Source organism: Aulonocara sp. 'chitande type north' Nkhata Bay, linkage group LG18, assembly GCF_057382095.1.
Source record: "Aulonocara sp. 'chitande type north' Nkhata Bay isolate Kocher_YH1m ecotype deep benthic linkage group LG18, A_spYH_male_GT1.1, whole genome shotgun sequence".
In the NCBI taxonomy this organism is placed as follows: Eukaryota; Metazoa; Chordata; class Actinopteri; order Cichliformes; family Cichlidae; genus Aulonocara; species Aulonocara sp. 'chitande type north' Nkhata Bay.
The window spans coordinates 26,233,907-26,261,543 of record NC_141361.1 but is presented as its reverse complement, the minus strand read 5'-3'; the positions used below and the strand labels follow the sequence as shown (position 1 = coordinate 26,261,543).

The window sequence follows — 27,637 nt, the reverse complement described above, 5'->3', positions numbered from 1 at the left end:
TAAATATGTTTATATTGTCTATCCTGTAAAATAGTCAGATGTCTATTCATATTAATGTACAGAATTCACCTGCTTGCTGCTACTACTGCACATTCACCCAATGTATATACTACATGTATGTATATATATATATATATATATATATATATACATACATACATACATATACAATGTTTTTCCTCTACACCCCCCCCCCAATTTTTTTGCACATGTCGAGGAGCGTGTCAGGCTACATTTCACTGTGTGTTATACTTGTATAACTATGCATGTGACAAATAAAGAACCTTGAACCTTGAATCTGCATTATTGTTACAACTAACCCAGACTGTTGCTGTTACAACTGACCCAGACTCCTATAGCCATGAACTAGCTAACATTACAGCCAACGGCTAAAACATTAGCACTAAAGACCTACACAGAATATATCCCCATAGACATACAAATAACATAATTTAAGTTTGATGAGTTTAACTGAAAAGCAGATAATGTTATTAGAAATTGAAATAAAGTAGAAAAACTTACTTTTTGGCATACAAATTACTTTTTTTCGTGTTCTGCCTGAGTACTGACTCTTGTATGTGAAGTAGGTGGAATTAAGACACAGTTCCAAAAGCAAACACACGTGGTGGGTGAGTGGTCCTGTTGCTGAGGTTGGGGTCATCCTTTAATCTCTTATGAACTACCTCCACTGCTTCAGTGACTGGAATACAAGTGAAGAAAGATGTAACATTGTACGAGACCATCTCACACCTTCTCAACAATATCCAAGGTGTTCTGGATGTGATGTTCAGAGCTGCCTACCAGCGGGTTAACTTTGAGATGTTTTAGTTGATCAAGTTGATCATACAGACAATCGGTCTTAAAGGCGCACCCTGTTTATGTATCTTCGGTAAACCGTACAGACTTGGCGTAGCTTCCCCTGAGTATAGCCTGTCAGTAGCATTTCCTCAAGCCAGTAGAACACGAGTTCCTGGGTCTTGTTTCAGGGGCTCATAAGTATTTTTGTTGCTGAGAGTGACAAAATTTTCTCACAATCGTCTCTATGGTTTAGACGAGGGTAAGTGACTTCCCTTCCTCTGTGGTGATGTTGGATGCTGAGGGCTTTGCATTGCTGAGAGAGGCCGAAACTTTTGTCCACAGTTTCTTCTTCCACGTCTGTGACGTTATTTTTTCAAACTGCTGTTTCTGTGGCTGTAATCAGTTCTGCTAGTGGGATTTTTCTCTACATCACAGCAAAGTTCAATTCTTCACAGATTTGCTGTTTTCTGAGTTCAAAATTCTATAAATTGTGACAATACGCCCAACACCGCTTCTCCAGACAACCCCAAACCGTGACAGAGCCTCCACCGTGTTTGTAGACACTCACTGTTGTGCCTCTCTCCTGGTCTCATCCATACATACTGACAATGATTTGAGCCAAAAATTTCAAATTTGGATTCAAATCCATGAGATCTTCAGTCCAGTTCTTGTGTAGTTTGGCACATCTCAGCCTTTTCTCCCTGTTTGCCTTCTGTAAGCTGGTTGACAGTCACTCTTCCACTGAGACCATTTCTGATGACGGGAATAATCATCAGCTGAAGGGTCAGATGCATCTCTCACGTTCTGTGCCATGCCTTTGCTGGATTTGTTCTCAAAGACGTGACTTTCAGATACCATTCACTTGGCCCATTTCCACAGGATGCTGAGACACGCCTTCTTTTCAACTAAAGGATTTTGGAAATCATCTTGTTGGTGCAAACATTTTGTGTCTGTCAGACTGTGTTATCTTTGACATTTTGTTCTACATTCAATTAAAGAAATGGAAACATGTGTTTTTGTGACAGGCTGCTAGTGCCTAAAGATACAATGACAAATTGCTCCTATTCTTGTTTTTGCTGTTATGTGTTGCTTCTGTACTCTTTATGTGTGCTGACGTTATCCCTCCTGTCTCCGGTGACACCAATACATTTGATGCCAGAGTAGATTATTACTGACGTGTTTTCCTCCATACAGACTTCTTTTGTTAACAAAGTGAGAAAATCTCTCATATTTGCATCTCTAATTGTCCGAAAGTCTCCTTATATTTCAATCGCATCGCTATAAGTGCAGTGTTAATTTCTGCCGATAAGTTCCACTTTGTTCTTACTGTTTGCTGCGGTGATGACGTCACATGCTTTTACGACGCTCCTGCCGTATCACGAGTCCGAGGAGCACTAGCCATGTTTTTTCTCCATGAGTGTGGGGGAATAGCGATCTCCAGCCGTGTGCGTTCCTGTGCAAATGTGAGTCAAAATCCCTCCAGTTCTACGAGTCTATTTCCACTTATAGCACGGGTTGTACTTTGACATTGATTACAGGGGGTTTATGCTAGGAGATTTATCGAGAGTGGTAGAGGCATGTGACTTACCACCGTAGCATTTGTTGCGGGTTGGATCTGTGTACCGCGGTTGTGTTATTTAGCCACAAGAGGGCACTGAAGACCATGTAATTGCTGACCTTTCCTAATTTGGGGGCATTAGGTCTTTTCTGTTGTCTGAGATATATAGATATTCTTGTTTCCTGCCTGTTTAAATGGGATTGTGGGACTTTCTTATGTCGGAGAATTCAGCTGATTATTTGGGTTACAGATCATTATATTGGCATGATGTTGGGAAGTGACGAGTGTTATATTTATATGTGAAAATTGTTTCTCCTTGTTTCTTGTTATTCAGAACCACACGTCTGTCCACCCCTCCCACATTCGTTAAGTATGCCTACTGCTGTACTGTTGAGCTGCTATTAACTTCCATTAAAGTATATCCGGACATCACTCTCTGTGCCCCACTCTCTGACTGGAGTTTAAGTCCTGAGGGAGCTATCATCCCAGCATCCCAGAGATAACTCTCTAACAAGTGGTCCTTCGAGCCGGATAGATAGCTACTCTGAGGACGACATGGAGTTTAAGCACCAGGATATCCCTGACATATCCGTGCGACGGAAAACTCAGCGAGAGAGACATCTCCCGGCTTACTTTGATGATTATGAAGTTGAATATCAACCCAAATCAGGTACATCCACCGATAAACCAACAGCAGGTGCAGAGGCAGGGATGGCTATAGATCAGCGCTCTGCCAGGCAGCGCTCGACCGCTTCACGATCACATGCCTCAGGTTCTCAATGCAGTAAACCTAGATCCCAGGCTAGTGGTCACTCACCTTCGGGAGGCTCTATCATCGCAGGGCTAACTGATTTGCAGACAGCGATGTTGGAAGAGAAGATGAAGGGCATGGAGCTAGCAGAATTGCAGCGGCAGATGATGGAAGAGAGTCTAGCTGAGGAACAGTGTTTAACATTGGATGCTCAGGCCCGGGAAGCCCTCAGTAAGAAGGAAGAACTATACATGCAGCAAGAAAGGCAAAGACGTCAATTAGACGAAGAGGCACGTACTGCTCACAACACCAGAGAATCTATTACCAGACGTCTATCAACGCAGCGTCGACTCAAAGAGAAGGAGATGGAGCTAAAGAGAGCTTCCCTCATTGCTGCTTTTCTTCGTGATCAAGAAGATGGGCTGCCAGCACCTAGACCTTTAAATAACTGTGAGTATGACTCGGGCCTGCAGGCTTGCAGCAGTGGTGTAAACTCCCAAGTGAATCTGTCAGAGCACCCAGCACATAACGGACAGCAACGTAATATGACCAGATATGCGAATGCTTTCCCACCTTCCATCTTGCCAGTGGATGCATCAGTACCAGATTCGCAGCCCTTACATCCCACCAGCTCCTCGTCTGTCCTGGAGCCAGTATCTGAACCTCTCCATGAGTGTCCAACGCAACATATCAGTCCTGCTATGGACACTCCCTCAGCTGGTCATCAGTATGGTCAGCAGCCAGGCGGAAATCACCCCTCTATTACCTACTCGACTCAGACTCTCCGACCTGCAGCAGAGGACAGCTCTAATATTCCTAACCGACAATCACAGCCTCCTGGAAAGGTGAAACACCAGGGATGGCTTCCTCCAGTGCCATACTCAACACCCAGTCAGTTTCTACCGCTTCCTGATTTACCGTCCCGCCTGCGGGATAAAGTCGGACCAGCTGGCTGTGGGCCCACGGCGCCGTCTTTACAGTCCGAGATACAGTTGCCACCTACTGCCAGCAATGGCAACAACTTGATGGAACTGCTAATTGCCAGCTCGTATGGGATCCCCAAGCCAGCACTACCTTCTTTCGCCAGTGGTAAGGAAAGTGATTTCGCGCTTCTTAAGATGGCTCTGGACAGTCTGCTTGGTAGCCATACTCATCTCACAGAGCAGTTCAAATATCAAATCCTTCTGGAGCAGTTAAAACTACCAAGTGCTCACAAACTAGCACAAGCATATATGCATGATCCCCTGCCATATACTACAGCACTCCAGGCTCTCCAAGACAAATATGGTCAACCTCGTCAGCTCGTACAGAGTGAGCTTGGATCTATCCTGAACTCTCCCCAAGTCCGGGTGGGGGACCCAGAAGCCTTTGACAATTTTGCTCTGGATGTGCAAGCTTTAGTAGGTATGCTTCGATCACTGGAAGGTGAAAACGGCTACGAACTGCGATGTGGCTCTCATGTCGATAAGTTACTGAGTAAGCTCCCAGCAAGCTACAGAGATGGGTTTGTTGAGTACAGCCTCAGTCGTGGGATACTGAGAACTGGAACTGACAAGACATATACCCTGCCAGATTTTTCAGCCTGGCTCCAAGTGAAGTCGCAGGCCAAGCGCATATCTAGTAGGGCAGCCGACATGTTTCAGGACCAGACCAAACAAGGTCAGAAAGGCAGGAAAAGCCAAAGATATCCTTCCACTGTGTATTACAACACAGACAACAGGAAGGGGGATGGAGCTCATCTGGAACCAGGTCATCGGACACCTCTCATTAGAGGGAAGATTAAGCCAAAACCTTACTGTCCATACTGTGACACCCGTGAGCACTACCTTAATCTTTGCCCCAAATTTAAGACACTGTCCACCACCCAAATTGCAGAGTGGATCAAAGATAAAGGTTGTTGGCGTTGTGGACGGAATCATGCACCTGATGTGTGCACCCTGAAGGCACCCTGTAAAGTGTGCAAACAGCAACATCTTACAGTGCTGCATGAGGTTTGCCAACAGGAGCCTAGGAAAGTCCTGATGGTTGGCACTGCCCCAGATACGTCCACCATCTACATTGATCACCCAAACCGTCCGCATAAGGTCCTGCTAAAGGTTGTGAAGGTGTATCTGTACAATGCTGGGTATTCATTGGAGACCTTTGCTGTACTAGATGACGGTTCTGAACGATCCATCATCCTACCACCAGCCGTGCAGCACCTCAATCTAGGGAAGGAAGCCGAGACACTTCCATTAAGAACTGTTCGTCAGGATGTGATTCACCTGCAAGGGGCCTCGGTCTCCTTTGAGATTTCCCCTGCCCATGATCCTAAGGTGAGATACCACATCCATCATGCCTTCACTGCTGACAAACTGGGCCTCTCCGAGCACAGTTATCCGGTTAAGGCACTCATGCAAAAATATGCACACCTGCAGGGACTCCCACTTTCCCCTGTCGACAGGGTGCAGCCTTTAGTCCTTATTGGCTCAGACTTCCCTCATCTGCTTGTCCCAACGAAGCCTGTACGGACTGGCCCTCCTGGGGGTCCATTGGCAGTCTGTACCCGCCTTGGGTGGGCTCTGTAGGGTCCAGCTAATTTAACCCAGTTCGCTGTGGAAGAGCAACAGTGTCTCTTTACTGGGTCCCCAAACAATGATCTCCTTCAACATGTAGAACGATTGTGGAAGACAGATGTACTCCCATACACAAATGTGAAGACCGCGACACGTTCTAAGGAAGATCAGAAAGCACTTGAAGCTCTTGGGCAGCGCACAACCAGAGTGCAGGTGGAGGGAGTGACAAGATATGCAACGCCCCTCCTCCGTCGCAAAGACAGTCCTCGCCTCTGGGCACCCAGACTGGCCTTGCTACCACAGCTACGGAGTACTGAACGTCGGATAGCGAGAGACCCAGGGCAGGCTGAAACCTATTGTCAGGAAGTGCATAAACTGGAGGTGGTAGGCTATGTTGAGAAACTATCCCCCGAGAAGGTGGATTGTTCGGGCGAGTCATGGTATCTACCCCACCATGTAGTTCACCACAACAACAAGGCTAGACTTGTATTCAACTGCTCATACCAGTACAACGGGCTCAGCCTCAACAGCCAGTTGCTTCCAGGTCCAATTCTGGGACCTTCACTGCTTGGGGTCCTCCTCCGCTTCAGGGAGCATACTGTGGCCATAAGTGGTGACATCAAGGCAATGTTCCACCAAATTCGGTTGCTGCCTGAGGACAAACCTCTGCTCCGCTTCCTATGGAGGTCTATGAGGAAGGATGAGGAGCCAAGTGTGTACGAGTGGCAGGTTCTGCCTTTTGGTACAACGTGCAGTCCTTGTTGTGCCACCTATGCCCTCCAAAGACATGTCAGGGACAACAGCCAGGGTAATGAAGATATCTTGGACACGGTGGAGAGGGCCTTCTACGTCGATAACTGTTTGCATAGTCTCCAATCTGCAGAGGAGGCTAAGACACTCATAGATCGGATGCGAGAGTTACTCGCCAAAGGGGGATTCGAGATTAGGCAATGGGCCAGTAATGTTCCATCGGTGGTGGAACACCTACCAATGGAAGCCAAAGCAGCCAGCACAGAGCTTTGGCTCTCCCAGCACAGCCAAGACCCAGAAGAACCAGCTCTGGGCCTTCGTTGGAACTGTCTCACTGACCGCCTTGGATACAGGCATCGACCTGTGGAATACTCTCTGCCCACACTGAGAAATGTTTACCGGGTGATGGCATCACAATATGATCCTCTGGGCTTCCTCATACCCTTCTCAACTCGAGCAAAGGTTCTAATTCAGGATCTTTGGAAGGCAGGAGTTGGATGGGATGAACAAATCCATCCTACGGCCTTACTAGACAGATGGACACAGTGGGAGAAGGAACTAGTGAACTTGCCACAGGTGGAACTACCAAGATGCTATGTCTCACCAAGAGCCGACGTCGGGAGACCGGATAGAGGGGCTCACATATTTTGTGATGCCTCCGAAAGAGCCTATGGAGCAGTAGCCTATCTGCGAACACAGGACTCCCAAGGCGACGTCCACGTGGCATTCATGATGGCGAGGTCAAGAGTAAGCCCCCGGAAACAGATTTCTATGCCACGTTTGGAGTTATGTGCAGCTCTTGCCGGAGCCCAACTGGCTAGAGTACTGGAGACCGAGCTGGCATTTCAACCCAGTGACATTACCCTATGGAGCGACTCAACAACCGTTTTGACCTGGATCCAATCTGATTCATGCCGCTATAAGGTCTTTGTTGGTACCAGGATTGCCGAAATACAAGATCTTACCGAGGTGTCAAGTTGGAGGTATGTCAACACCAAGGACAATCCGGCTGATGACCTCACGCGAGGGAAAAGCCTTCTCGAGCTGGGTCAACCAAACCGTTGGACTCAGGGCCCACCTTTCCTTTTAACGAACCCTGATACCTGGCCAACTCTCCATGAAGGTGAAGGTCAAGAAGACGATGGGGAGCTGAGAGGAACAGCATTCTGTGGAACCACCACCACATGCAGTCCACAGCAAATGGTGCCAATTTCCAATTTTGGCAAATGGAGTGAAGCGGTTAAGGCTACCCATCGGATCCTTCATGGGGAGGCTGCTGATCACGAAAACCATGTCATGACTGCTACAGATGTATCAGCTGCTGAGCTGCATCTCCTGAAACAAGCTCAAAATGATAGCTTCCCCGAGGAATTACAGACCCTGGTTGCTGGTAAGGCAATTCTTAAGCAGAGTCGCCTGCTAACACTTGCTCCAGAGTATGATCCGGCTATTGGACTGATAAGAGTTGGGGGAAGACTCAGAAGAGCAGAAGGTCTGGACTTGGATGCCATGCACCCCATAGTCCTTGATCCGCAGCATCCGGTGACTAAACTACTGATCAGGCAATACGATGAGCAGCTGTTGCACCCTGGGCCAGAACGAGTGTTCGGGGAGATGAGGAGGAAATATTGGATTCTCCGAGGTAGGGAGGCAATCAAGCGGCACCAGCACAGCTGTGGTGAGTGTCGAAGGTGGCGAGCCAGTCCTGATATTCCTCGGATGGCAGATCTACCCCCCGCGAGGCTGCGCCTATACAAACCACCCTTTTGGTCCACTGGGGTCGACTGCTTTGGCCCTTACAACATCAAAGTGGGACGGCGCACTGAAAAGCGCTGGGGTATCATATTCAAATGCATGACTACGAGCTGTGTGCATCTTGACCTGTTGGACAGCATAGATACCGATGCCTTTCTCATGGCTCTGCGTCGGTTTATTGCACGCCGGGGCAAGCCATATGAGATCCTATCTGACTGTGGTACCAACTTCAGGGGAGGAGAGACCGAACTGCGGTCTAGTTTCTCAGCTCTTGAAGCCCCCATTAAAGAGCAGCTGGCGGAGCAGAGGATTGAGTTCCGGTTCAATCCAACAGGTTCCCCCCATTTTGGAGGTACTTGGGAACGGGAGATAAGGTCTGTGAAGACAGCTCTTCAAGTGGTGTTGGCAGGCCATACGGTGACAGAGGCAGTTTTGCAAACTGTGCTGATCGAAGTGGAAGGGATCATTAATGCAAAGCCTCTTGGGTATGTCTCTTCGGATGTAGCGGATCCGGATCCAGTCACACCCAACTTATTGCTAATGGGGCGACGAGATGCATCACTCCCCCAGGTGATTTATGCTTCGAGTGAGATGCTGGGAAGACGGCGATGGCGCCATAGTCAGATTCTGGCGGACCATTTTTGGTCCAACTTCCTGCGTCACCATCTGCCGGATCTTCAGAGGAGACAAAGATGGCAGGGGGAAACTGACAACTTGACCATGGGACAAGTGGTTATGGTGGTTGACTCACAACTACCGCGAGCGCAGTGGCCCATCGGAAAGGTGGTCAAGGCCTGTCCAGGGCCAGACGGTCGGGTGAGAGCGGCTGAGGTGACAATCAAGGGACAGACATATCTTCGACCAGTTGCCAGATTAGTCAGACTCTCAGCCTGGGAGGATGATGAGGCCTGTAAACCCAATGATGCTTAGACTTTCGGTTGAAGAGCAAATTTATCACTTAAATTTGGGGGCGGCTGTGTCCGAAAGTCTCCTTATATTTCAATCGCATCGCTATAAGTGCAGTGTTAATTTCTGCCGATAAGTTCCACTTTGTTCTTACTGTTTGCTGCGGTGATGACGTCACATGCTTTTACGACGCTCCTGCCGTATCACGAGTCCGAGGAGCACTAGCCATGTTTTTTCTCCATGAGTGTGGGGGAATAGCGATCTCCAGCCGTGTGCGTTCCTGTGCAAATGTGAGTCAAAATCCCTCCAGTTCTACGAGTCTATTTCCACTTATAGCACGGGTTGTACTTTGACATTGATTACAGGGGGTTTATGCTAGGAGATTTATCGAGAGTGGTAGAGGCATGTGACTTACCACCGTAGCATTTGTTGCGGGTTGGATCTGTGTACCGCGGTTGTGTTATTTAGCCACAAGAGGGCACTGAAGACCATGTAATTGCTGACCTTTCCTAATTTGGGGGCATTAGGTCTTTTCTGTTGTCTGAGATATATAGATATTCTTGTTTCCTGCCTGTTTAAATGGGATTGTGGGACTTTCTTATGTCGGAGCATTCAGCTGATTATTTGGGTTACAGATCATTATATTGGCATGATGTTGGGAAGTGACGAGTGTTATATTTATATGTGAAAATTGTTTCTCCTTGTTTCTTGTTATTCAGAACCACACGTCTGTCCACCCCTCCCACATTCGTTAAGTATGCCTACTGCTGTACTGTTGAGCTGCTATTAACTTCCATTAAAGTATATCCGGACATCACTCTCTGTGCCCCACTCTCTGACCGGAGTTTAAGTCCTGAGGGAGCTATCATCCCAGCATCCCAGAGATAACTCTAACACTAATGTTCCTGTGTAAATTTATAAATAAAAGGACTACAATGGAACGCTATGGAAATAAGCTTCCAGTGAACGCTTTTATAAGTGGACTTTCTATCAGGATGTTTCCTGGTGACCTAAGAGCACCGGGATGTTTCCTGGTGACCTAATTTGAATGAGTTGATCTCTCATTATCTTATATGGGGCGTGATTATGTCAGCTTTCATATAAACTGTCCGCTCGTAAGCTGACTGAAGTACAGACTTTCATTGCAAAAGAAATAAGTAAAAGCTTTAATTGAAGGGGTTTAACAATCATATTGCATTAACTGTTTAGGGCAGGGGTAGGGAACTCCAGGCCTCGAGAGCCGGTGTCCTGCAGGTTTTAGATGTGTCCTTGATCCAACACAGCTGATTTAAATGGCTAAATTAGCTCCTCAACATGTCTTGAAGTTCTCCTGGTAGAGTGTGGACAAATATAAACACTTAAAAACTAAAAAACAACACAAGTTGTTACATATCTACAATGCAGCATTAAAAAAAACCAGAATCTGACGTAGATTTAAATGGAATAGTTTCCCTGTATTTGGAGTTCATTTCAACACTTTTAAGTTCTCAAAGGCTGTGTCCCAATTAAGAGACAGCACGCTTGAAGTACGCATTTTAAGTGCGGTTACGTCACCGCCACGCGACGACGGCTGTCCCAATTCGAAGTGTGCTTCAAATGCATCCAAATGCGCTGTCGATTTCTATGGGCTCAAAATGTGGTCATAAATATTTTGTACTTGTAAAAAAGATTTGTGTGTGCGTAAAAAAGATTTGTGTGTGGACTTAGAAAAAAAAAAACCTGCAAGTTACAAGTACGGATTTTGACCCTCAAAATCCGTACTTGTAACTTGCTGGAGCCTGGAGCTGCAGCCTATCCCAGCTGTCATAGGGCGAGAGGCGGGGTACACCCTGGACAGGTCGTCAGTCTGTCATAGGGCCAACGCACAGGGACAGACAACCATTCGCACTCACATTCACTCGCACATTCACACAATGGCAATTTGGATTTTCCAATTAACCTATCCCCTCAAGCTGCATGTCTTTGGACGGTGGGAGGAAGCCGGAGTACCCGGAGGGAACCCACGCAAACACGGGGAGAACATGCAAACTCCACACAGAAAGCCCCCGGCCTGATGTTGGAATTGAACTCAGGACCTTCTTGCTGTGCGGCAACAGTGCTAACCACCGTGCCACCCGGTATCTATCTATCGATCGATCGATCGATCGATCGATAGATATAATGTATATATATATATATATATATATATATATATATATATATATATATATATATATATATATATAATAATCTGACAATACTATAATATTGGCCATATCATATTTACATTGCCACAGTGAGATGAACAACATTAACAACATGAACTAATTGTTATTTACTGACTAATCTTAAATGACTGTTCAGCACAGAAATGAAGCCCAACAAGCATGTTTTACAGTCCCGTGGTCTCAGCCTCAGATACTCAACTAAAGTGATGTCATGACAAAAATGAATGACCAACAAAACATTTTTCTCCTTCATTTCTGTCAAACAAAGCTGTATGTAACGTGTCTCGCGGTTAGCATCATGGTTGCTAGGCAACCTGAACAGCGCGACGAAGCGTATACCGTCCCATTTCCAGTGTTGGGGAGTAACGGAATACATGTACCGCCGTTACGTATTTAAAATACAAAATATGAGTAACTGTATTCCGTTACAGTTACCGTTTAAAAAGGTGGTATTCAGAATACAGTTACTTTGTTGAAATAAATGGATTACACTGCGGTACTTTCCTGTTTCATTTTGTCGCGGGTCAGGACTGTTTGGGTTTTGTTTGACAGCTACGTTCTGTTGTTCCAGGCGGCAGCGTTACGGTTGCCATGGTTACAGGGCGACGCTCTCTCTCTCTGCGACTGTGGTGCTAAGCTAACAGGCTGAATGCTACAAGCATAGCTCTAAAGAATGTAGCATCATGGGCAGTGTAGTCCGTGTTGCAGGGAGAATGGACTGCCATACACGTTATGGGTCTGTGAGCGCGAGGAGGGAGAAAAAGGGGAGTGGAAAGGTACGAGTTGTCATCGAGCAAAAACGGGAGCTGGAAGCATGTAAATATAATAATAACCACTGCAGCCAAGAAGAGAGCCTGATGAGCCCAGTTGTAAGTAAGCTATTAAGACTCGACTGTACACCGTGTTCGTGTTTTCCTCCGAAAACAATAAGTTCCGTTGGAGCAGTCTTTCAATGCCTCTCTCTGTCTCTGGCAAGCAGAGTTGACCCACACAACAAAGCTATTAAAGCTATTTTTCGGCTACGAGCCGACAGGGACCCCGCCGTATTATGCTGGGCTTACACTGTGCGATTTTTTCAGTCGCGCGATTCAGCTCCTGCTCAAACTGTACGATTGACTCGCAGGGGTTAGAAGTTCATAGGTCACGATGCAGGGTCTCACACTATACGACCCGATGCTCTGATGCGACCTGAGTGCTCACACTGTGCGTCCATAACATGAAGGTTATGACAGAAATTCTGTCGCTCGCTCTCCCTCTCTGTCTTTCACTCACACAGACACGCCACCACCACCATCAACTTTGCTAAATTGCTAATGAAAAACACTGATCAGCCAGCTGTGATTGAGCAGCAGTGTAGATCCAACTATTTTCAAGGTTTTTGTGGTCGTGATAATTTTGTGAGGCCACATCGAAAAGGCTCGGATGAGCTTTCCAAAGTTCTACAAGTTGTGCCTCCATCGCTTGTGTCCAGATCACACGCTGCACTGCCATGCTGCGCCGTCTTTTTCGCTGACATTTGTGTTTGCGCGTGCGCAGTGTGACAAACTGCGGTGACACCCTCACGACGGTCGTGAGGTTTGAAATCCTCACGACCAAGCGATTGATGATCGGGAGCTCGTCGTGAGGTGTTAATCTCTTCTCGTTACCCCACGTATACTACACGATGCACGACGCACGATGAAGGCCAAAATCGGGCCGATCGCCAAAACGGTCGCACGACTCAAAAATCGGCTCAAAATGGGCCAAATATCGCACAGTGTAAGCCCAGCATTAGTCAGAGGTCCCTTTACTACAGTTCGGAGTCGCGGACCTTCAGTAATAGTAATGAATCACACAGCAATCGTACATTCACGTTGTTGTAAAAAGCATGATAATATATTAAGTATTCCAAAGTATTCAGAATACGTTACTGTCATTGAGTAACGTAACGGAATACGTTACAGAATACATTTTGGGGCATGTATTCTGTAATGGAATACATTTTAAAAGTAACCTTCCCAACACTGCCCATTTCACAAGCCTTTCACTTCCGCACTTCTCGTACTTATAGTACGCACCGTACGTAGTATGCGTAGTGCGCGTACTTCAAGCGTTCAGTCTCTTAATTGGGACACAGCCAAAGTGTGATACGTGTACCACTGGTGGTACGTGGGCTCCCTCTAGTGGTACATAGGAACGCCCCAAACATTTTTTTAAAGATTAAATAATATACCATGTTCTGATCACTTGTTACATCCTGTGTATGACAGTTCAAATAAATAACATTCACATAATAAAATTGTGTGTAAACAGGCATATATTACTGTACTGGTGCAATAAAAGTACTTTTTGAAGTACAATTCTCCAAACACTTACATTTACTCGAGCAGGGTTAGGGGTTGCCACCTCAGCATGCAGTCTAGTTCTATAGTCTTGCTAATGACCTACTATTGTTAATCAGCTGTTTCAGCACACTGGACCTCAAGGACTGAAGTTTGACACCCCTGATCTAGAGTCTCATAGATTTCAATTTGTTCACTAATTTTAAGTTTAAAACACGAGTACTATGCTGCTAACGTTGAGCTCATCTTGCTGCAGGGATACCACTAGGTGGAATTGTTACATAAGCTCTACTGCAAGCACTCGCACCACTATGCATCTCTTCATGTCTATGAATGTCAGTTGCAGCACTTAAACCAGTTCAAAAAAATCCTGTTATTTAAAAAAAAAAAACAGTATAAAGCCAGACACCAAAACAAAAGTTGCTCTAAGTTAACTTAAGTTTATTAAGACATTCATATAATCCAAGAGGAGGAAATCTGAAAAGTAGTCAAGGAGGGGAACGGGCAATATACTCTGGTAAGGGTAAAACCACGTCAGCAAAATATAGCCAACCAGTGAGGGATTCTGATATATAGCAAGTGGGATAAAAAAAAAAAAATATATGGTACATTTAAATTAAACACATTCACGAAGATAAACAAAAAGCAAGTGAATCCTACAGTATAACATGACAAAAGCCTCTATTAAGCAGGCCCACGATACATCGCACATATGTTAGCATAACATAATTTGCAGACTTTATACAGCACTTATACCTTTTAGTCCACAAGTAAGTTACTAAATGGTGGAGAACATCGAATACACGCATCTTAAGTGAACATGGAAAGAAATACCTGATAAGAACCTTAATGCTTATAGACCCCATGGCTTTGCAGCTCCAACCAATCAACTGTCAAGGTCAGAATCTACAACTGTCCAAGAGGGACCACCAAAGAAGTCACCTCGCTTTTAACACATACCAAAATTCTGATCGAAGGTTTAGCATTGAGAAGTTTTTTTTCCCCCTCGAATAATAAGCACAATGCAAGTGGACAATCGCTATCACTGCGTTTAAAACAAAAAGAAAAATCTCAGGGCTCAAATCAGGTCGGCCACATTCATAGGCATCTCCTCCACGGTTGTATTGTAAAACGTCTCAATGTCACGAAGAATCCTCTTGTCCTCCTCAGTCACAAAGTTGATAGCAACTCCTTTTCTGCCAAAACGGCCACCGCGACCAATTCTGTGGAGGAAAATTGGACCATGTTAGACTCAGAGGCAACAACAGAGCACATTCTTCCAAAGAAACTCAACTCACCTATGAATGTAGTTCTCACGGTTTGTGGGAAGGTCATAGTTAATGACCAGGGAAACCTGCTGTACATCAATTCCACGAGCCTGGTGTGGGAGGGGAGAAAAAGACATGTTCAATTTAACTCCTTAACAGACAGACTGATGAAGACTGCATATTATTAATGTTGCTCGCGAATAAGTAACAGATTCCTACGTTAAAAGAACCCATTGTGGAGAACGAGCCCTAATCTCCCAAAAGTTTCGACTGCTTGGTCATTTCAGGACTTTTGCAGGATTAAAAACATTTTGGGTTGTAACGTCACAGATGATCATGAGTGTTGATCACACTTACCAGAAGATCAGTAGTGATCAACACTCTGCTTGAGCCAGACCTAAACTCCCTCATAATCACATCACGCTCCTTCTGGTCCATGTCACCGTGCTGCAAATGGAAAATATAGATTAATACTGATGAGCAAAAGCATTTGCTTGCACCAACATAAGATTCAAGCAGGGAGAGGACGTGTCATACCAGAGCAGAGACGGTGAAGTCTCTAGCATGCATCTTTTCAGTCAACCAGTCGACTTTTCTCCTGGTGTTGAGGAAGATCACAGCCTGTGTGATTGTCAGAGTCTCATACAGATCACAGAGAGTGTCCAACTTCCACTCCTGGAAACAAACACGAGGTTATGAGATGTAAAGCACTGTTAACTGAAAAACATCAACATGAAGTCACAGCAGAATCCTGTAGTTTAACATCTACCCCACTTCCATGTTAAATGAGGAGCAGCTATTGTGTAACACAGGATTTCGAGACAAAGGAAACTGGACATTAAGAAAGAGGTCCCTCCTAGCCTCATTTCCAATACCATGCCTTTGATCTCCTTCTCTGGTGTACCCATGCTTACACGGCCACATGAGCTAAGCCTGTGAGGCTTGGCTCCTGCAGTTTCAGCAGGGTGCTTTAGAGAGAAGGGAAATTAAAACATTCACAGTGGTACAAGATTATCAGCAGAAATCTTACCAACCTCTCGCTCCACATTAATGTAGAACTGCTTGATACCCTCAAGGGTAAGCTCTTCTTTCTTCACCAAGATGCGAACGGGATCTCGCATGAACTTCTTAGTTACCTCCAACACATCTGCTGGCATTGTGGCTGAGAGCAGGACCACCTGAAGAAGCAGCACTACATGTTACACCACCCCCCCCAAAAAAAAAAAAATCAACATAAAATTTGTTACAAGCGTATTAAAAGACAATGCCAATTGTGGCACTTGACCTTGAGATTGCAGCCAAAGAACATTAAGAAAGAGGTTCGACCACATCTCATTTTCAGTCAAGTGCACAATAATCTGCTTCCACGTAAAAAATCTGCTATCATCATTGCATGAAACAGAAAATCTGGATCACACAATTATAGCAGACCTCTGTTGATGCAGAAGGGCATCTTATTTGTTCTCTGGTGTGCGTTGGTTTCTTACTTGAATGTTTGTGCTCAGTTTCTGGAAGATCTCATAGATCTGATCCTTGAAGCCGCGACTCAACATCTCATCGGCTTCATCCAGAACAAACATCTTGATCCATTTTGGAGCTGCAGAGAAATGTCATGTTTGTTAGCAAACATATCACCAATCCGAGCTTCCAGTAAGCAGGACCTGTAATACTTACACAGGTGCTTCCTGTTCAGCATGTCGTACACACGTCCAGGTGTGCCCACCACTATGTGAGGGGCCTCGGCCTGGAGCTTCTGTATTTCACTACGGAGATTGGTCCCTCCAATGCAGGCATGGCAGGTTGCCCCCATGTAGTCACCCAAAGCCAGAATTACCTTCTGGATCTAAGAAGGGGAGATGGGACAGAAGAACTTGTTTAAGATAATGTGGCACAGAGAGCCAGACAAGACTCGCAAACTGCAGAAAAACTGTTTAAAGTGATCAGTAGAGTAAAAGAAACTCTCCATTTCAAGAGTCAGTCCCGAAAGATGGTATGCCATCACATCACTCAGTTTTTCACAGAAAAATTCGAAAGCATTTCACCTTTCAGACCAATGTAGCCACGGACAGAGACTACATTAGCTTAAGAAGATACTCGTCAAATCTTTTGGAATTTGAACAAATCTTTAAAAGATTGTACCTTAGGATCTGAATTAGTGTCCTCAGTACGCTGCTTAGGTCTGAGGTACTGCTGAGGTTTATGGTGACCTCAGGAACAGCATACCTGCTGAGCCAGCTCTCTAGTCGGAGCCAAAACCAGAGCCTGAGTCTCCTTCTGCTCAATATCCAACTGCTGCAAGATAGAGATGGCAAATGTGGCTGTCTTGCCAGTTCCAGACTGGGCCTGAGCAATGACATCATAGCCTGACAGTAAGGGGAAAAAATTATTTTAAGTACATATATTTGTTTCTCAAAACAGAAACAGGCTAAACAACAAAATCATCCTTTGCAAGATTTGACTCATTAACTAATCATTTTACAGTACTGAGTGATCAGCATGAAACAAAGTTATCCCCATGTTTTGGGTAAGTCCCGAAAGATGGTAGACCATCATTTCACTCAAACATCTACAATCCTATTCTGAGTTTAAAAAGAAAAGTGTCTGTACCTTTGATGCAAGGGATGATGGCCCTCTGTTGAATGGCAGATGGTTTTTCAAAACCATATGCGTATATGCCCCTGAGAAGAGTCTCCTTCAGGTTCATATCATCAAAGTTGTCTGTAATCTCATTCCAGTTGCTCTGAATTTTGGGAAAGACAGTACATGGGTGAATTAGTACTTCAATGATCCAGTTACAGCCAAAAATATAGTGCCAGTGCTTGTATTTCGCCATACTACTTACCTCGATGACACCATCAGGCTCCATTCCATCTGGTCCCCCATGGTCTCTATCTCTTGAGCTGTTGGAAATGAAACACTCTTCAATTTTTACATAAAATGTGACCTTAAAAATAAACTGAACGCATGCTACAGCGGTCGTTTCTTCCAGGCGTCATTTAATGTGAAGGCCTGCTGCTCACTCATCTCCAACAATAAGACCGCCTATTTCGCGCTCAGGGTGAGAAACTAAAACACAGAAATTATGTTAGATATGTAGTGAGATAGTCAATCGTAGCCTGGGTTACGCCCCAGCGATCTAGTTCCACAGTCTGGAGGTTCACTGAGCGCACGTGTCAAATTGCACGAGCCGGGCTCCACTGCTAGTCCCTCATAAAATGGCCGCTTACGTAACCTCCAAAGATTTGAGGCTGGCTCCTTATACCCACTGTGGTCCCCGGTAACTCAAGATTAAAATTACATCTGTACACTTTGGATGTACCTCAACATGGAGCTCCGCTTCGCTCACCGTTAGCCAATATGTCGGACAGTTGGGCCTGTACTGCCAACGGTGGCTTCTTCTGAGGCCTACATACAGCCTGGACCGACGACTCTCAATTTGGATAATCCCCAGCTACAATAGTAAACAAAGGGTTCTACTAATCACTACAAAGTCCTGGTATACTTTGAGTATGACGTGGCCAAATATTAAACATTTAAAGCAGAATGCTTTTAAAAGCAGTTTGGAACTACGGTGTGTAACGGAGCAGCTAGCGTCACATAGCTAACAGTTAGCCCCAGCGGTTGGGGCCTAGTTAGCTATTTAATAACTAATTTTGCATAACACTAACTGCAAACCACTTTCTCGAGGTTAGACGCAGATAAATATTCAGCGTCGTTTTAAAAAAAAAAAACTCGCCCAAACGTATTCTCTTACCTGTTGTAATCAGCAGAATCGCTAGACATGATCCGTTCCCAACTTCAGCATGCGAGTGGAAAGATCGCTGCTCGAGAATACAACTGCATTTATGGAGCCGGACTATTTTCACCGACAAACTCAGTGCCCAATTTGGCTGACAATAAAATATTAGTTGACTGACTTAATGTTTGAATCACATTTTATTTAACACACTACTTGTTGTGTTCAAATATGTCTTTAGATAAACAATAAAATGTTAAAATTGTTCCAGACTATATTCCTCGGCGGAAGGATATTGCAGTAATAGTGGGTGCTCGGGCTCGCTACCGTGTCTCTGATAGGTCAAAACTCGCTCTGACAAGTGTTGTGCAACATTTTTGGAGAGAAGGTTTGCATGAGGCCCATGCAAGCGGGGTTCAAGAAATAAAATGAAGTTTACTACCACACAGGCAGAGCTAACCGAGGCTTTGCTGTCCAAGTGTGATTATTAAATAACTTTTAATTGGCATAGAGTTTAAAAAGGGACAATGCTGCAGTTTCTGTGTCTTTGACACACTTGCTGTTCCATATTTATCAGTTATGTGTAGTGTTTGAGGCAGGTTTAAACAATTAAAGTACACAGTCACTTCCATATGTGGAGTGACAGATATAGAAGTGGTATCTTGCATATTGTAAGGAAAGCTGATTGGACAGGCAAACTTGTCATAACAATAACTGCTTTGGGGAAAGTGTGGGGAGAAATCTGGAGAAGGCTTCTTCTTGGCATATCATTCAGTAGATTTCTGCTACCTGCTGGACTTAAGCAACTGACAGTTTGTACGAACTAATTCTCTGTCAGTCTCTTGTGTTTCTTTATTCCAGAAATCAGAGACGTTACACAGAGGAGACACTCAAAGACTTATGAAAAAAGGACATTGGAAAGTACTGACAGCTAAGATTGGTTGTACTTATGTTAGGGTAAAAGTTAACAAGCCTTGATTTAAAAAAAAAAAAAATCAGATTTGACTGGAGAGTCTATACATGCAGTTTTTATCTCCTGGTGACCTTTGAGACGAAAGTTCAGTTAGATAATGCTTCAATTAGTCTCCACTGAGTCAGAGACTTGCTTTGATAAAGTTACCCAGTTTAGCTGAGCTAACACAACCATTTTCTCCCTGTGTCACCTCTCTACTTTCCACGTTTCACCTTCTTGGAGAAGTTCCTGATTTACTTGGAAGACCTTGGACTCTACTCTGGTTTAGACAATGTTAACTAGATTATTATGAGATTATTATTATAATACATATTTAGAGGATTATTCTCTAAATATGAGAGAAGCATACAATAATAATCAATTGTGAGGCACACTCACGTGACTGGATATAATATCCCTGTTTACTTTAAAAAACAAATTTAGATTCTGTATATTTAAGCCTTCCCCTACAGCAAAGCTGTTTTAATGGCCAGGTTTTATTTGATCTCTGGTAGTCGTGCTTGCATTGTTAGAAAAAGAAAGAGCATATTTCTCCCATATCAGCTTCTCTTCATTGGCTACCTGTTAAATGTAGACTCACATTTAATATTCTTCTCCTTACATACAAGATCTTGAATAATCGGGTCCCATTTTATCTTCAAGACCTTATATCACCCTAACAGAGCACTTTGCTCTCAGACTTGTGGTTCCTGGGATATTTAGTAGAATAGGAGGCAGAGCCTTTAGCTTTAAGGCCCCTCTTCTGTGGAACGGGACAGACACACTCTCTACTTTTTGATTAAGCTTATAGTAAGGGCTGGATAACTAACCCCAAACCTTCCCTTAGTTACACTTCACTGACTGTTTATTCTTCACACTCTCTATATGTTTATACATCACTTTGCATTTAATCAATAGTTATTTTTATGTTTGGCTCTCTCCCACAGTGTGTCTTTTGTCCTGTCTTCCTCCCCTCACGGCACATGGCCGCTCCTCCTTGAGCCTGGTTCTGCCTGAGGTTTCTTCCTGTTAAAAGGGAGTTCTCTGTCCCACTGTTGGGTCATTTGATTGTTGTTAAGCTTTTAGCTAAAACATTTGAGCAACTCTATGGACCATCCAGCAGTATCAGCGCACCACTCTTAAACCAGCACTTGTGATGACTTTTGACTCAGCCAATAAGAGGGAAACTTCATTCTTTCTTTTCTGCTAGAACCACAAACCACAAGTAAGTAGGGTACCATAATTCATATACTTAATATTAAGTGAAATTACTGTCTTATCAACAATGAAAAGGTTGTGGTACACATGTCAAATAAGATTACAAATACTTTATTCATCCACAAATGTTACAAAATTGCTCTGTTAAAGCAACCAACAACAAAAAGCTTTGCCTTTGTTCCAGTGTACAAAGGGAGCGGTTGGATTTTTCCTTTTTTTTCTTTAATTAAATACAGTGGAGATATGGTTTGAATTTCACAGATGCAGGCTTTTGGAAACTATATTAATGCACAATGGTGTAGTAGTTAGAGAAGAGTTCCTCCCCTGCTGAAATGTCCCTGAGCGACACTAGCACAACACACCGCAGACGCCTCTGTGTACCCTGGCTGTAGTTGACGTTAGGGAGATACTGGCGGAGCTCAATGGGAAACTTGTCTGGCAGGTCGTACTCCTGGTAGCACACGTTGGCAGGCCTCTCGTAGGAGCAGTTGTTCACATATTGACCTACAGCCAGGGGGTTATGGGGAGTGTCTGTCAGCCAGCTTGTGTCGCTGGTCAAATAAGGACCTATTCTGTCTCTTCCACTGCACGACTTGAACACCATCCTAGAGATGCCTTTGTCATTTCCATCAACCAGGATGCCATCAATGCATCTGAAAACAAAGGGGTTTCTGATGGACTGAAGAAGAATGGGCTCATAGGGTTGGTAAACAGTTCCGGGATACATTGCAACTGTTGCTCCTTTGGGTACAAATCCCTTGGTGACAAAGACTCCAGTTCCTGCGAAGGATAAAGTGCTAGGCTTCCGCTCAATGCAGAATCCCAGTGTCTGTAACATGGCATCCTGTCCGCACACCGGATCTCCTCCAACCTGCTCTGCTTCACTTGTTAGCTGCAGCATAAATGGAGTCTGGAACTGCCTCTGATGAAACCCATGTTTCCTGAACAGGGCTCTGAAGAGCGCCAGCAGGCTCCGTGAAACCTCCTCATCGGGGACTAGCTTATCTTTCGAGCGCTCAGTCACCTTCCGCAGTGTTTTCTCATTTTTAGACAGGTTGAAGACTACCCAAGGCACAAACCTGTGTCGGTAGGACTTCCATTTGTTCTGAAATCTTCGCAAAACAACTGTAAACATCCAGAGACTTGTTTGTATGTCGGACATTGAAGAACGAGGTTCTTTGGATGAATCGTCGAGTCGTTTCCGATAACTTGCTTCAAAATAAAAAAAACAAACACTTGTTGCTATTTCAAAACGTAGAACGAACTTTAAATTTGTTTTGCTTAAATATCTTTAGATATGTATTTTATGTTTGATAAGGAACAAAAATCAATAATTAACGCTTCTGGAAGTTGTATAGGTTATAGGCTATAAATTGTATGCTCTTATTTTGAAGAGCTGTGATTCAACCGGAAAAACTTTTTACGCGACTTGTAAAAACTTTACGGGCACTAAGCCAGCTGGATGGGAGGAAGAGTAGCCCGGCAGTGACAAACATGGTATGAAATTACTCTTTTTTTATTTATTTTATTATTGTTTGTAGGGGCAAATATAACATGTACCCATTCACATAAACGTATAAAAACACATCTCTTCGGATTCATATCATAGTATTAAAACTGCTTTTAATACCTTAAATTCGCCTGAAATAATGAAAACAAACAGCCCCCTCTCCTTTAGCATTAGCTAAGTAGCTCACAGTGGGGCTAACCAACAAGCACAGTGAGCTAACTACGATTGCTATCATTTAAACACATAAAATGACAACTTTTAGATTGTTGTCGTGTGGAATGCGTAACTTTATCAGTAGTATTGATATTAAGACAAGGAAACCGCCAGTCAATACACTAGAAGTCGGTAAATGCAATCAGCATAGCATATCGCTGCTAGTTCCCTCTTACTGTGATTTAGATGTGTTTCGCCAGAGTTCACTGTAGCTAACAGCTAGCCTACCCTTTGTGGTTATTGAAGAGCGGCACGATTATTTCGTTCAGTACTGAGATAACGATTATTTATAATTTTTTCAATTACAGAATTGTTTTTATTGCAGTGCCACGTAAAGACACCGCCTTCATATCTTTGTATCAAAATACAAAAGTCACCTGAATTTAGTGCGCCTCAGAGAAGGAAAAACACTGTACCAAAACTTAATACAAACTTAAATCAGCAGTGCACTTCTTTCACATTTACATTGTGCTACATCCCTGTTAATTCAACTTTATAAATTACTCTTTGCAGAGACATCAGGTCTTTATTCACCTGGCCCATGTGCATTGCCTATAAGCAAAATCTAAAGTTTCTCACTCCATTCAGTGTACCTGCATGATGGATGTGAATAAAACTCGAAGCAGTTCACATATGGGAGATCCTATCTCTAGCAGCATTGCCACTTTAGGAAAGTAAATAAAGGAGATAAATCTTTTGTTTGTCCTGTATGTTTACCCTTTACCTGAAGCCTTTACTACTCATTATGTTTAGTGGACAGAAATATTTGGCCAAATAGAATCTTGATTGGCTGTTGATGTCAGCGTGTCTTTGTGAGCTGCATGGATGTGCAGACTATATTACTGTTATAAGGTAACAGTTATAATTGAGACACACAGGCACGCGGTCAGGTGCTGATTTAGTGAGCATTTGATTTGCTTTTGCTCTGCGTTTTGTTGGTGAAGCACACATTTCAGTATTTGCAAAGTCACATTCATTTAATTGTGGGAGGCTAAAATCGTACTTGAGATTAAAATGTGATTAATTGAGCAGCCCTAGGTTATTGTGTGAAAATTCAGATGGTACGCTTTGCAGTGTTATTGTAATCTCCCATTCTGTGCAAGTCGCACAGGGAATTAATACGTGAAAAAATTACTCCATATTGTTGTTGCTGCCTCATACCTTCAGCTATTTGTGTATTTTGGCTATTTGAGTATGTGCCCTGTGTGTTGTGTCTGTGCAGAACAAGCTGAAGTCCTCGCAGAAGGATAAAGTTCGCCAGTTCATGATTTTTACACAATCCAGTGAGAAGACTGCAGTGACCTGCCTGGCACAGAATGACTGGAAGCTAGATGTTGCCACAGATAAGTTTTTCCAAAGTCCAGAGCTCTACATTTCAAATCTAAAGGGGGCCTTAGACAAGAAGAAGCTTGAGCAGCTGTATAACAGATACAGAGGTATAGAAAAAGCACCGCTATAATGTTTCCATTGGTTAGAAATTGTATACACAGCACAGGACTGAAATTAATACTCTGAATGGTTAATCAGTTAATTCATTTTTCTTGTTCTTAGATCCTCATGACGACAACAAAATAGGCATTGATGGGATCCAGCAATTCTGTGACGACTTGGGTTTGGACCCTGCCAGTATAAGCGTCCTTCTCATCGCCTGGAAGTTCAGGGCAGCAACGCAGTGCGAGTTCTCGAAACAGGAGTTCATGGAAGGCATGACAGAACAGGGGTGAGAAAAACATTTTCAGATGGTAAAAGAAGAGGGGGGAAACGGTGTTCCTATGTGTGATGTGCAACAATCATTCAAACACTGGTGTAACTTTAAGTAAGACTGATGGGGTGGATTGTTGTGCAAATGCACGTATTCATTTAAAAATGCTTATTTTGTGATTTTATTTGGAGAAAGATGCAAACATATTTCCGAAATTGTTTGAGCACAGTAAATGTAAATAAAAACAGAATTTAGATTGGAAAAGTTTTTAAATGCTGTATTTCCTAAAAAAATAGAAAAAGACATCACACTAGAGGTTGAGTAGCAACAAATTTTATTGTTTTTTTTTAAAATAATATCAAATTTGATATCAGCATCACATATCAAAGATTTTGGCACAGAGGCATAATTCCCACTGTGTTGCATCGCCTCTTTTTATGTCACCGTTAGTGCTCTTCAGCTCTCGCTTCATGTTAATGCGGTACGTGCTGACTGTGGGTTGACATTTTTGAAGTGAAAAAAAAAATTCCTTTCCTGTAAAAATTGTCATCTGAACGTAGTATAAAAAATGGTCGCAGTTTCCTGGTCTGAAAAACCCGCATTCTTTTTAATGGCCTCTAGGAGGCGATAGAGGTGTTGCAAGAGAAGTTCTGGTCCCATGTGGAAAAACGGCTTTCTACTTGGACTTCTGGAAACAAGTTTCTGCTAAGCTCATGGGCTTAGCATTTAGCATTTCAGATCATACTGAATAAAGCATTGAGTGTTTTTTGCAAATTTTGGTCAATTTTAGTGTCAGAATGGACGATTGTCCAGGATGTGTCTGTTGACCACAACAACTTGTGCTTGATCAATCTTAGCCACGCCTTTATTCAATGTCCGTACATCTGAATGGGCCGCATATGTTGCTCCAAAACCTTCACGTAGCGTTAAGCATTAACGGTGCCTTCACAGATGTGCAAGTGATCCCTTCCGCATGCTCTAATGTGGCTCATGGGAGCCTTTTGCACACAATCATGTTAGTTAGCTGGGAGGTGTTCCACCAGGTGGTGTTTTGCGGGTTGCAAAGATTTTCTAGCTTTGTTCTTCTGGTCTGACCCATTTTTTAAAATTGTTTTTTTTAACTGTGTTGCTAAAGATAAACAACTAAATAAATAAAAATGAGCATATTGTTCAAAAAGTAATAAGAAATATCAGTGTTTATCTGATCTGATCCGATCCTCCTTATACTACGAGGCCAATCCCAAAAGTAAGGTCTCCTATTTTGTATTTCCTATGTATTTCAAAAACAATAGGAGACCTTACTTTTGGGGTTGCCCTCGTACATCAGTTTCATGTGGGGCTGAAACGATTCTGATGATTATTATATTTTGCTTTTATTTACATTTTACACACTGCCCCAACTTTTCTGGAAACGGCGACACCAAAGTAAAGTTCTGTGATAATTTACATTTTTATGCTATAAAATCACAACTGTAAAGGCTCCAGGGTCTGCTTGGACTTTGTCAGATATAAACCAGTTGCTACCTTTTGCCGCTTCATTTTTAGCCACTGGACAGCAACAGTGTTTTGTTTTGTTTTTTATCCTTCTGCAGGTGTGACAGCATAGAGAAGCTAAAAGCTCAGCTGCCTAAGATAGAGCAAGAATTAAAGGACTCAAGGAAATTTAAGGACTTCTACCAGTTTACATTTAATTTTGCAAAGAATCCTGGCCAGAAAGGTTTGGGTAAGAATCCTTTTAATGCTCATTGGCTGTTTTTGTTTTCTTGGTTGAATTTCTTTTGATTGAATACTGTTTTTCTTACAGATTTAGAAATGGCAATTGCATATTGGAATTTAGTTCTCCCAGGAAGATTCAAGTTCCTGGACCTGTGGAACAAATTTTTAGTTGTAAGTTTACAATAAATAAATCATAACAAGGCTATGCTAAGTACGCAGGTATCATCGTTTCTCAGAAATAAACTTTGCTCCTCATCCTTTGCAGGAACACCATAAAAGATCGATTCCTAAGGACACTTGGAATCTCTTACTAGACTTCAGCACGATGATCACGGACGACATGTCGAATTACGACGAGGAAGGTTTGTAGATTTCTCGTTGGCAGTCATGTCTTGAAACGTGTTATTCAGAGTCAAATCGCTGAATCTGTTTTGCTTCTTCGATAGGAGCGTGGCCCGTCCTTATTGACGATTTTGTGGAGTTTGCGCGACCACACATCGGAACCAAAAGCACTGCAGTTTAAGGTCCGCTCTCACTGAAGTAACAGCCATGAGAGGTTTCTACAAAATCAGTGACTGGAGGACAGTGGAGTCACGCTGAGCTGGGAACTATGTTGCCTTTTCAACCCTCAGGACTGAAATATTTTACACAGCAGAGACTTTATATATATTATGTGTATGTACAAAAGGCATATCCGTTTGTTAGTTAACACGTGATAGTTTGAAACTTTTATCTAAAGTATTGGGCTTTTGTGTGCGCTCAAGCCAACTAGAGAGGAGTCTCCATTTGATCCCACGTGGGTCTCTGATGTGGTTGCACTCCGATACAGGTAGATATACACACTTGAACTGTAATGTAAACACAAGGGTTTGCAAAGAGGATGTCGTTCTTTAAATACTGAATTTTAATACTAGTGTGCATTTCCTGATTTTGGTTTTATGATATGTTTGTGTTACAAGTCAGTATCAAACATTGATTGTAATTTTTTAAATCATAATGCTGTTTGTTTAAACATGGATGCATAAGGATAAAATAAATAATTCAGTTTGGTCTCTTTAAAGTTGCCAAGCCTCTGTGCATTTATACTTAGAAAGAGAAAATGGGACATTGAAAGTCAGTCTCTGTTTGGTTTATTGCCAAATACCCTCATTAACCTTTAGAAATGTCTTAATGTTTTATGGCACAAATCCAACAAGGTGCTAGAAACATTCCTCGAAGATTTTCATCAGGATTGACATGACGGCATGACAAAGATTTGCTGGCTTGATGATGAGAATCTCCTGTTCCACCACATTCCACTGGACTGAGTTGAGGTCATTTGAGTACAGTGAACTCATTGTGGTGTTCATGAAACCAGTTTGAGTCCAGGCAGTCTTTGTCATTGAACTGTAGCCAAAATTTCCTGTTACTGGCTGAAGAGAGGCACCTGCTGTGGTCTAATGCTGCTGTAGCTCATGTAGTTTAAAGCTAGATGTGCTGTATGTTCAGAGTTGCTCTTCTGTACACCTTTGTTGTAACAAGGGGTTATTTGAGTTATTGTTGCTTTTCTATCAGCTGAAAACAATCTGGCCATTCTCCCATGACCTCTGACTTCAACGAGGCAGAGAACTGCTGCTCACTGGATATTTTCTCAGGAGATCAGCAGTTTCTGTAATGCTCGGACCAGCCTGTCTGGCACCAACAGACATGTCGCATTGAGAGTCACTTTAGTCCCCATTTTG

At 43.4% G+C, this 27,637-nt stretch overlaps 3 protein-coding genes and 4 non-coding genes across 7 annotated transcripts; 1 reads left to right on the top strand and 6 right to left on the bottom strand.

The window, feature by feature from the left end:
- Positions 1–14,025: 14,025 nt before the first annotated feature.
- On the bottom strand, positions 14,026–18,742 carry eif4a2 (eukaryotic translation initiation factor 4A2). Its single transcript, XM_086272209.1, has 11 exons — positions 18,624–18,742; positions 17,712–17,769; positions 17,477–17,609; positions 17,093–17,232; positions 16,544–16,712; positions 16,357–16,466; positions 15,904–16,047; positions 15,407–15,544; positions 15,227–15,316; positions 14,900–14,979; positions 14,026–14,824 (listed from the first exon to the last, which is right to left on the bottom strand). The coding sequence occupies exons 1-11, from the start codon at positions 18,650–18,652 to the stop codon at positions 14,680–14,682; spliced, it is 1,236 nt and encodes a 411-aa protein (XP_086128335.1). The 5' UTR covers positions 18,653–18,742; the 3' UTR covers positions 14,026–14,679.
- On the bottom strand, positions 15,669–15,852 carry LOC147308736 (small nucleolar RNA SNORA81). The gene has a single exon (XR_015126292.1). It is a non-coding gene; the product is annotated as a small nucleolar RNA SNORA81 (small nucleolar RNA).
- On the bottom strand, positions 16,139–16,319 carry LOC147308735 (small nucleolar RNA SNORA81). Its single transcript, XR_015126293.1, has one exon. It is a non-coding gene; the product is annotated as a small nucleolar RNA SNORA81 (small nucleolar RNA).
- Positions 16,804–16,878, bottom strand: LOC147308734 (small nucleolar RNA SNORD2). Its single transcript, XR_015126267.1, has one exon. It is a non-coding gene; the product is annotated as a small nucleolar RNA SNORD2 (small nucleolar RNA).
- On the bottom strand, positions 17,355–17,429 carry LOC147308733 (small nucleolar RNA SNORD2). The gene has a single exon (XR_015126268.1). It is a non-coding gene; the product is annotated as a small nucleolar RNA SNORD2 (small nucleolar RNA).
- A 2,117-nt stretch (positions 18,743–20,859) lies between the features above and the next one.
- On the bottom strand, positions 20,860–21,980 carry setd9 (SET domain containing 9). The gene has a single exon (XM_086272359.1). It carries the CDS (start codon positions 21,935–21,937, stop codon positions 21,059–21,061), a length of 879 nt encoding a protein of 292 aa, XP_086128485.1. The 5' UTR covers positions 21,938–21,980; the 3' UTR covers positions 20,860–21,058.
- Positions 21,981–22,115: 135 nt separating this feature from the next.
- Positions 22,116–26,982, top strand: dcun1d1 (DCN1, defective in cullin neddylation 1, domain containing 1 (S. cerevisiae)). Its single transcript, XM_086272360.1, has 7 exons — positions 22,116–22,272; positions 23,721–23,934; positions 24,050–24,218; positions 25,793–25,923; positions 26,005–26,087; positions 26,182–26,278; positions 26,363–26,982. The coding sequence occupies exons 1-7, from the start codon at positions 22,270–22,272 to the stop codon at positions 26,437–26,439; spliced, it is 774 nt and encodes a 257-aa protein (XP_086128486.1). The 5' UTR covers positions 22,116–22,269; the 3' UTR covers positions 26,440–26,982.
- Positions 26,983–27,637: the final 655 nt, after the last annotated feature.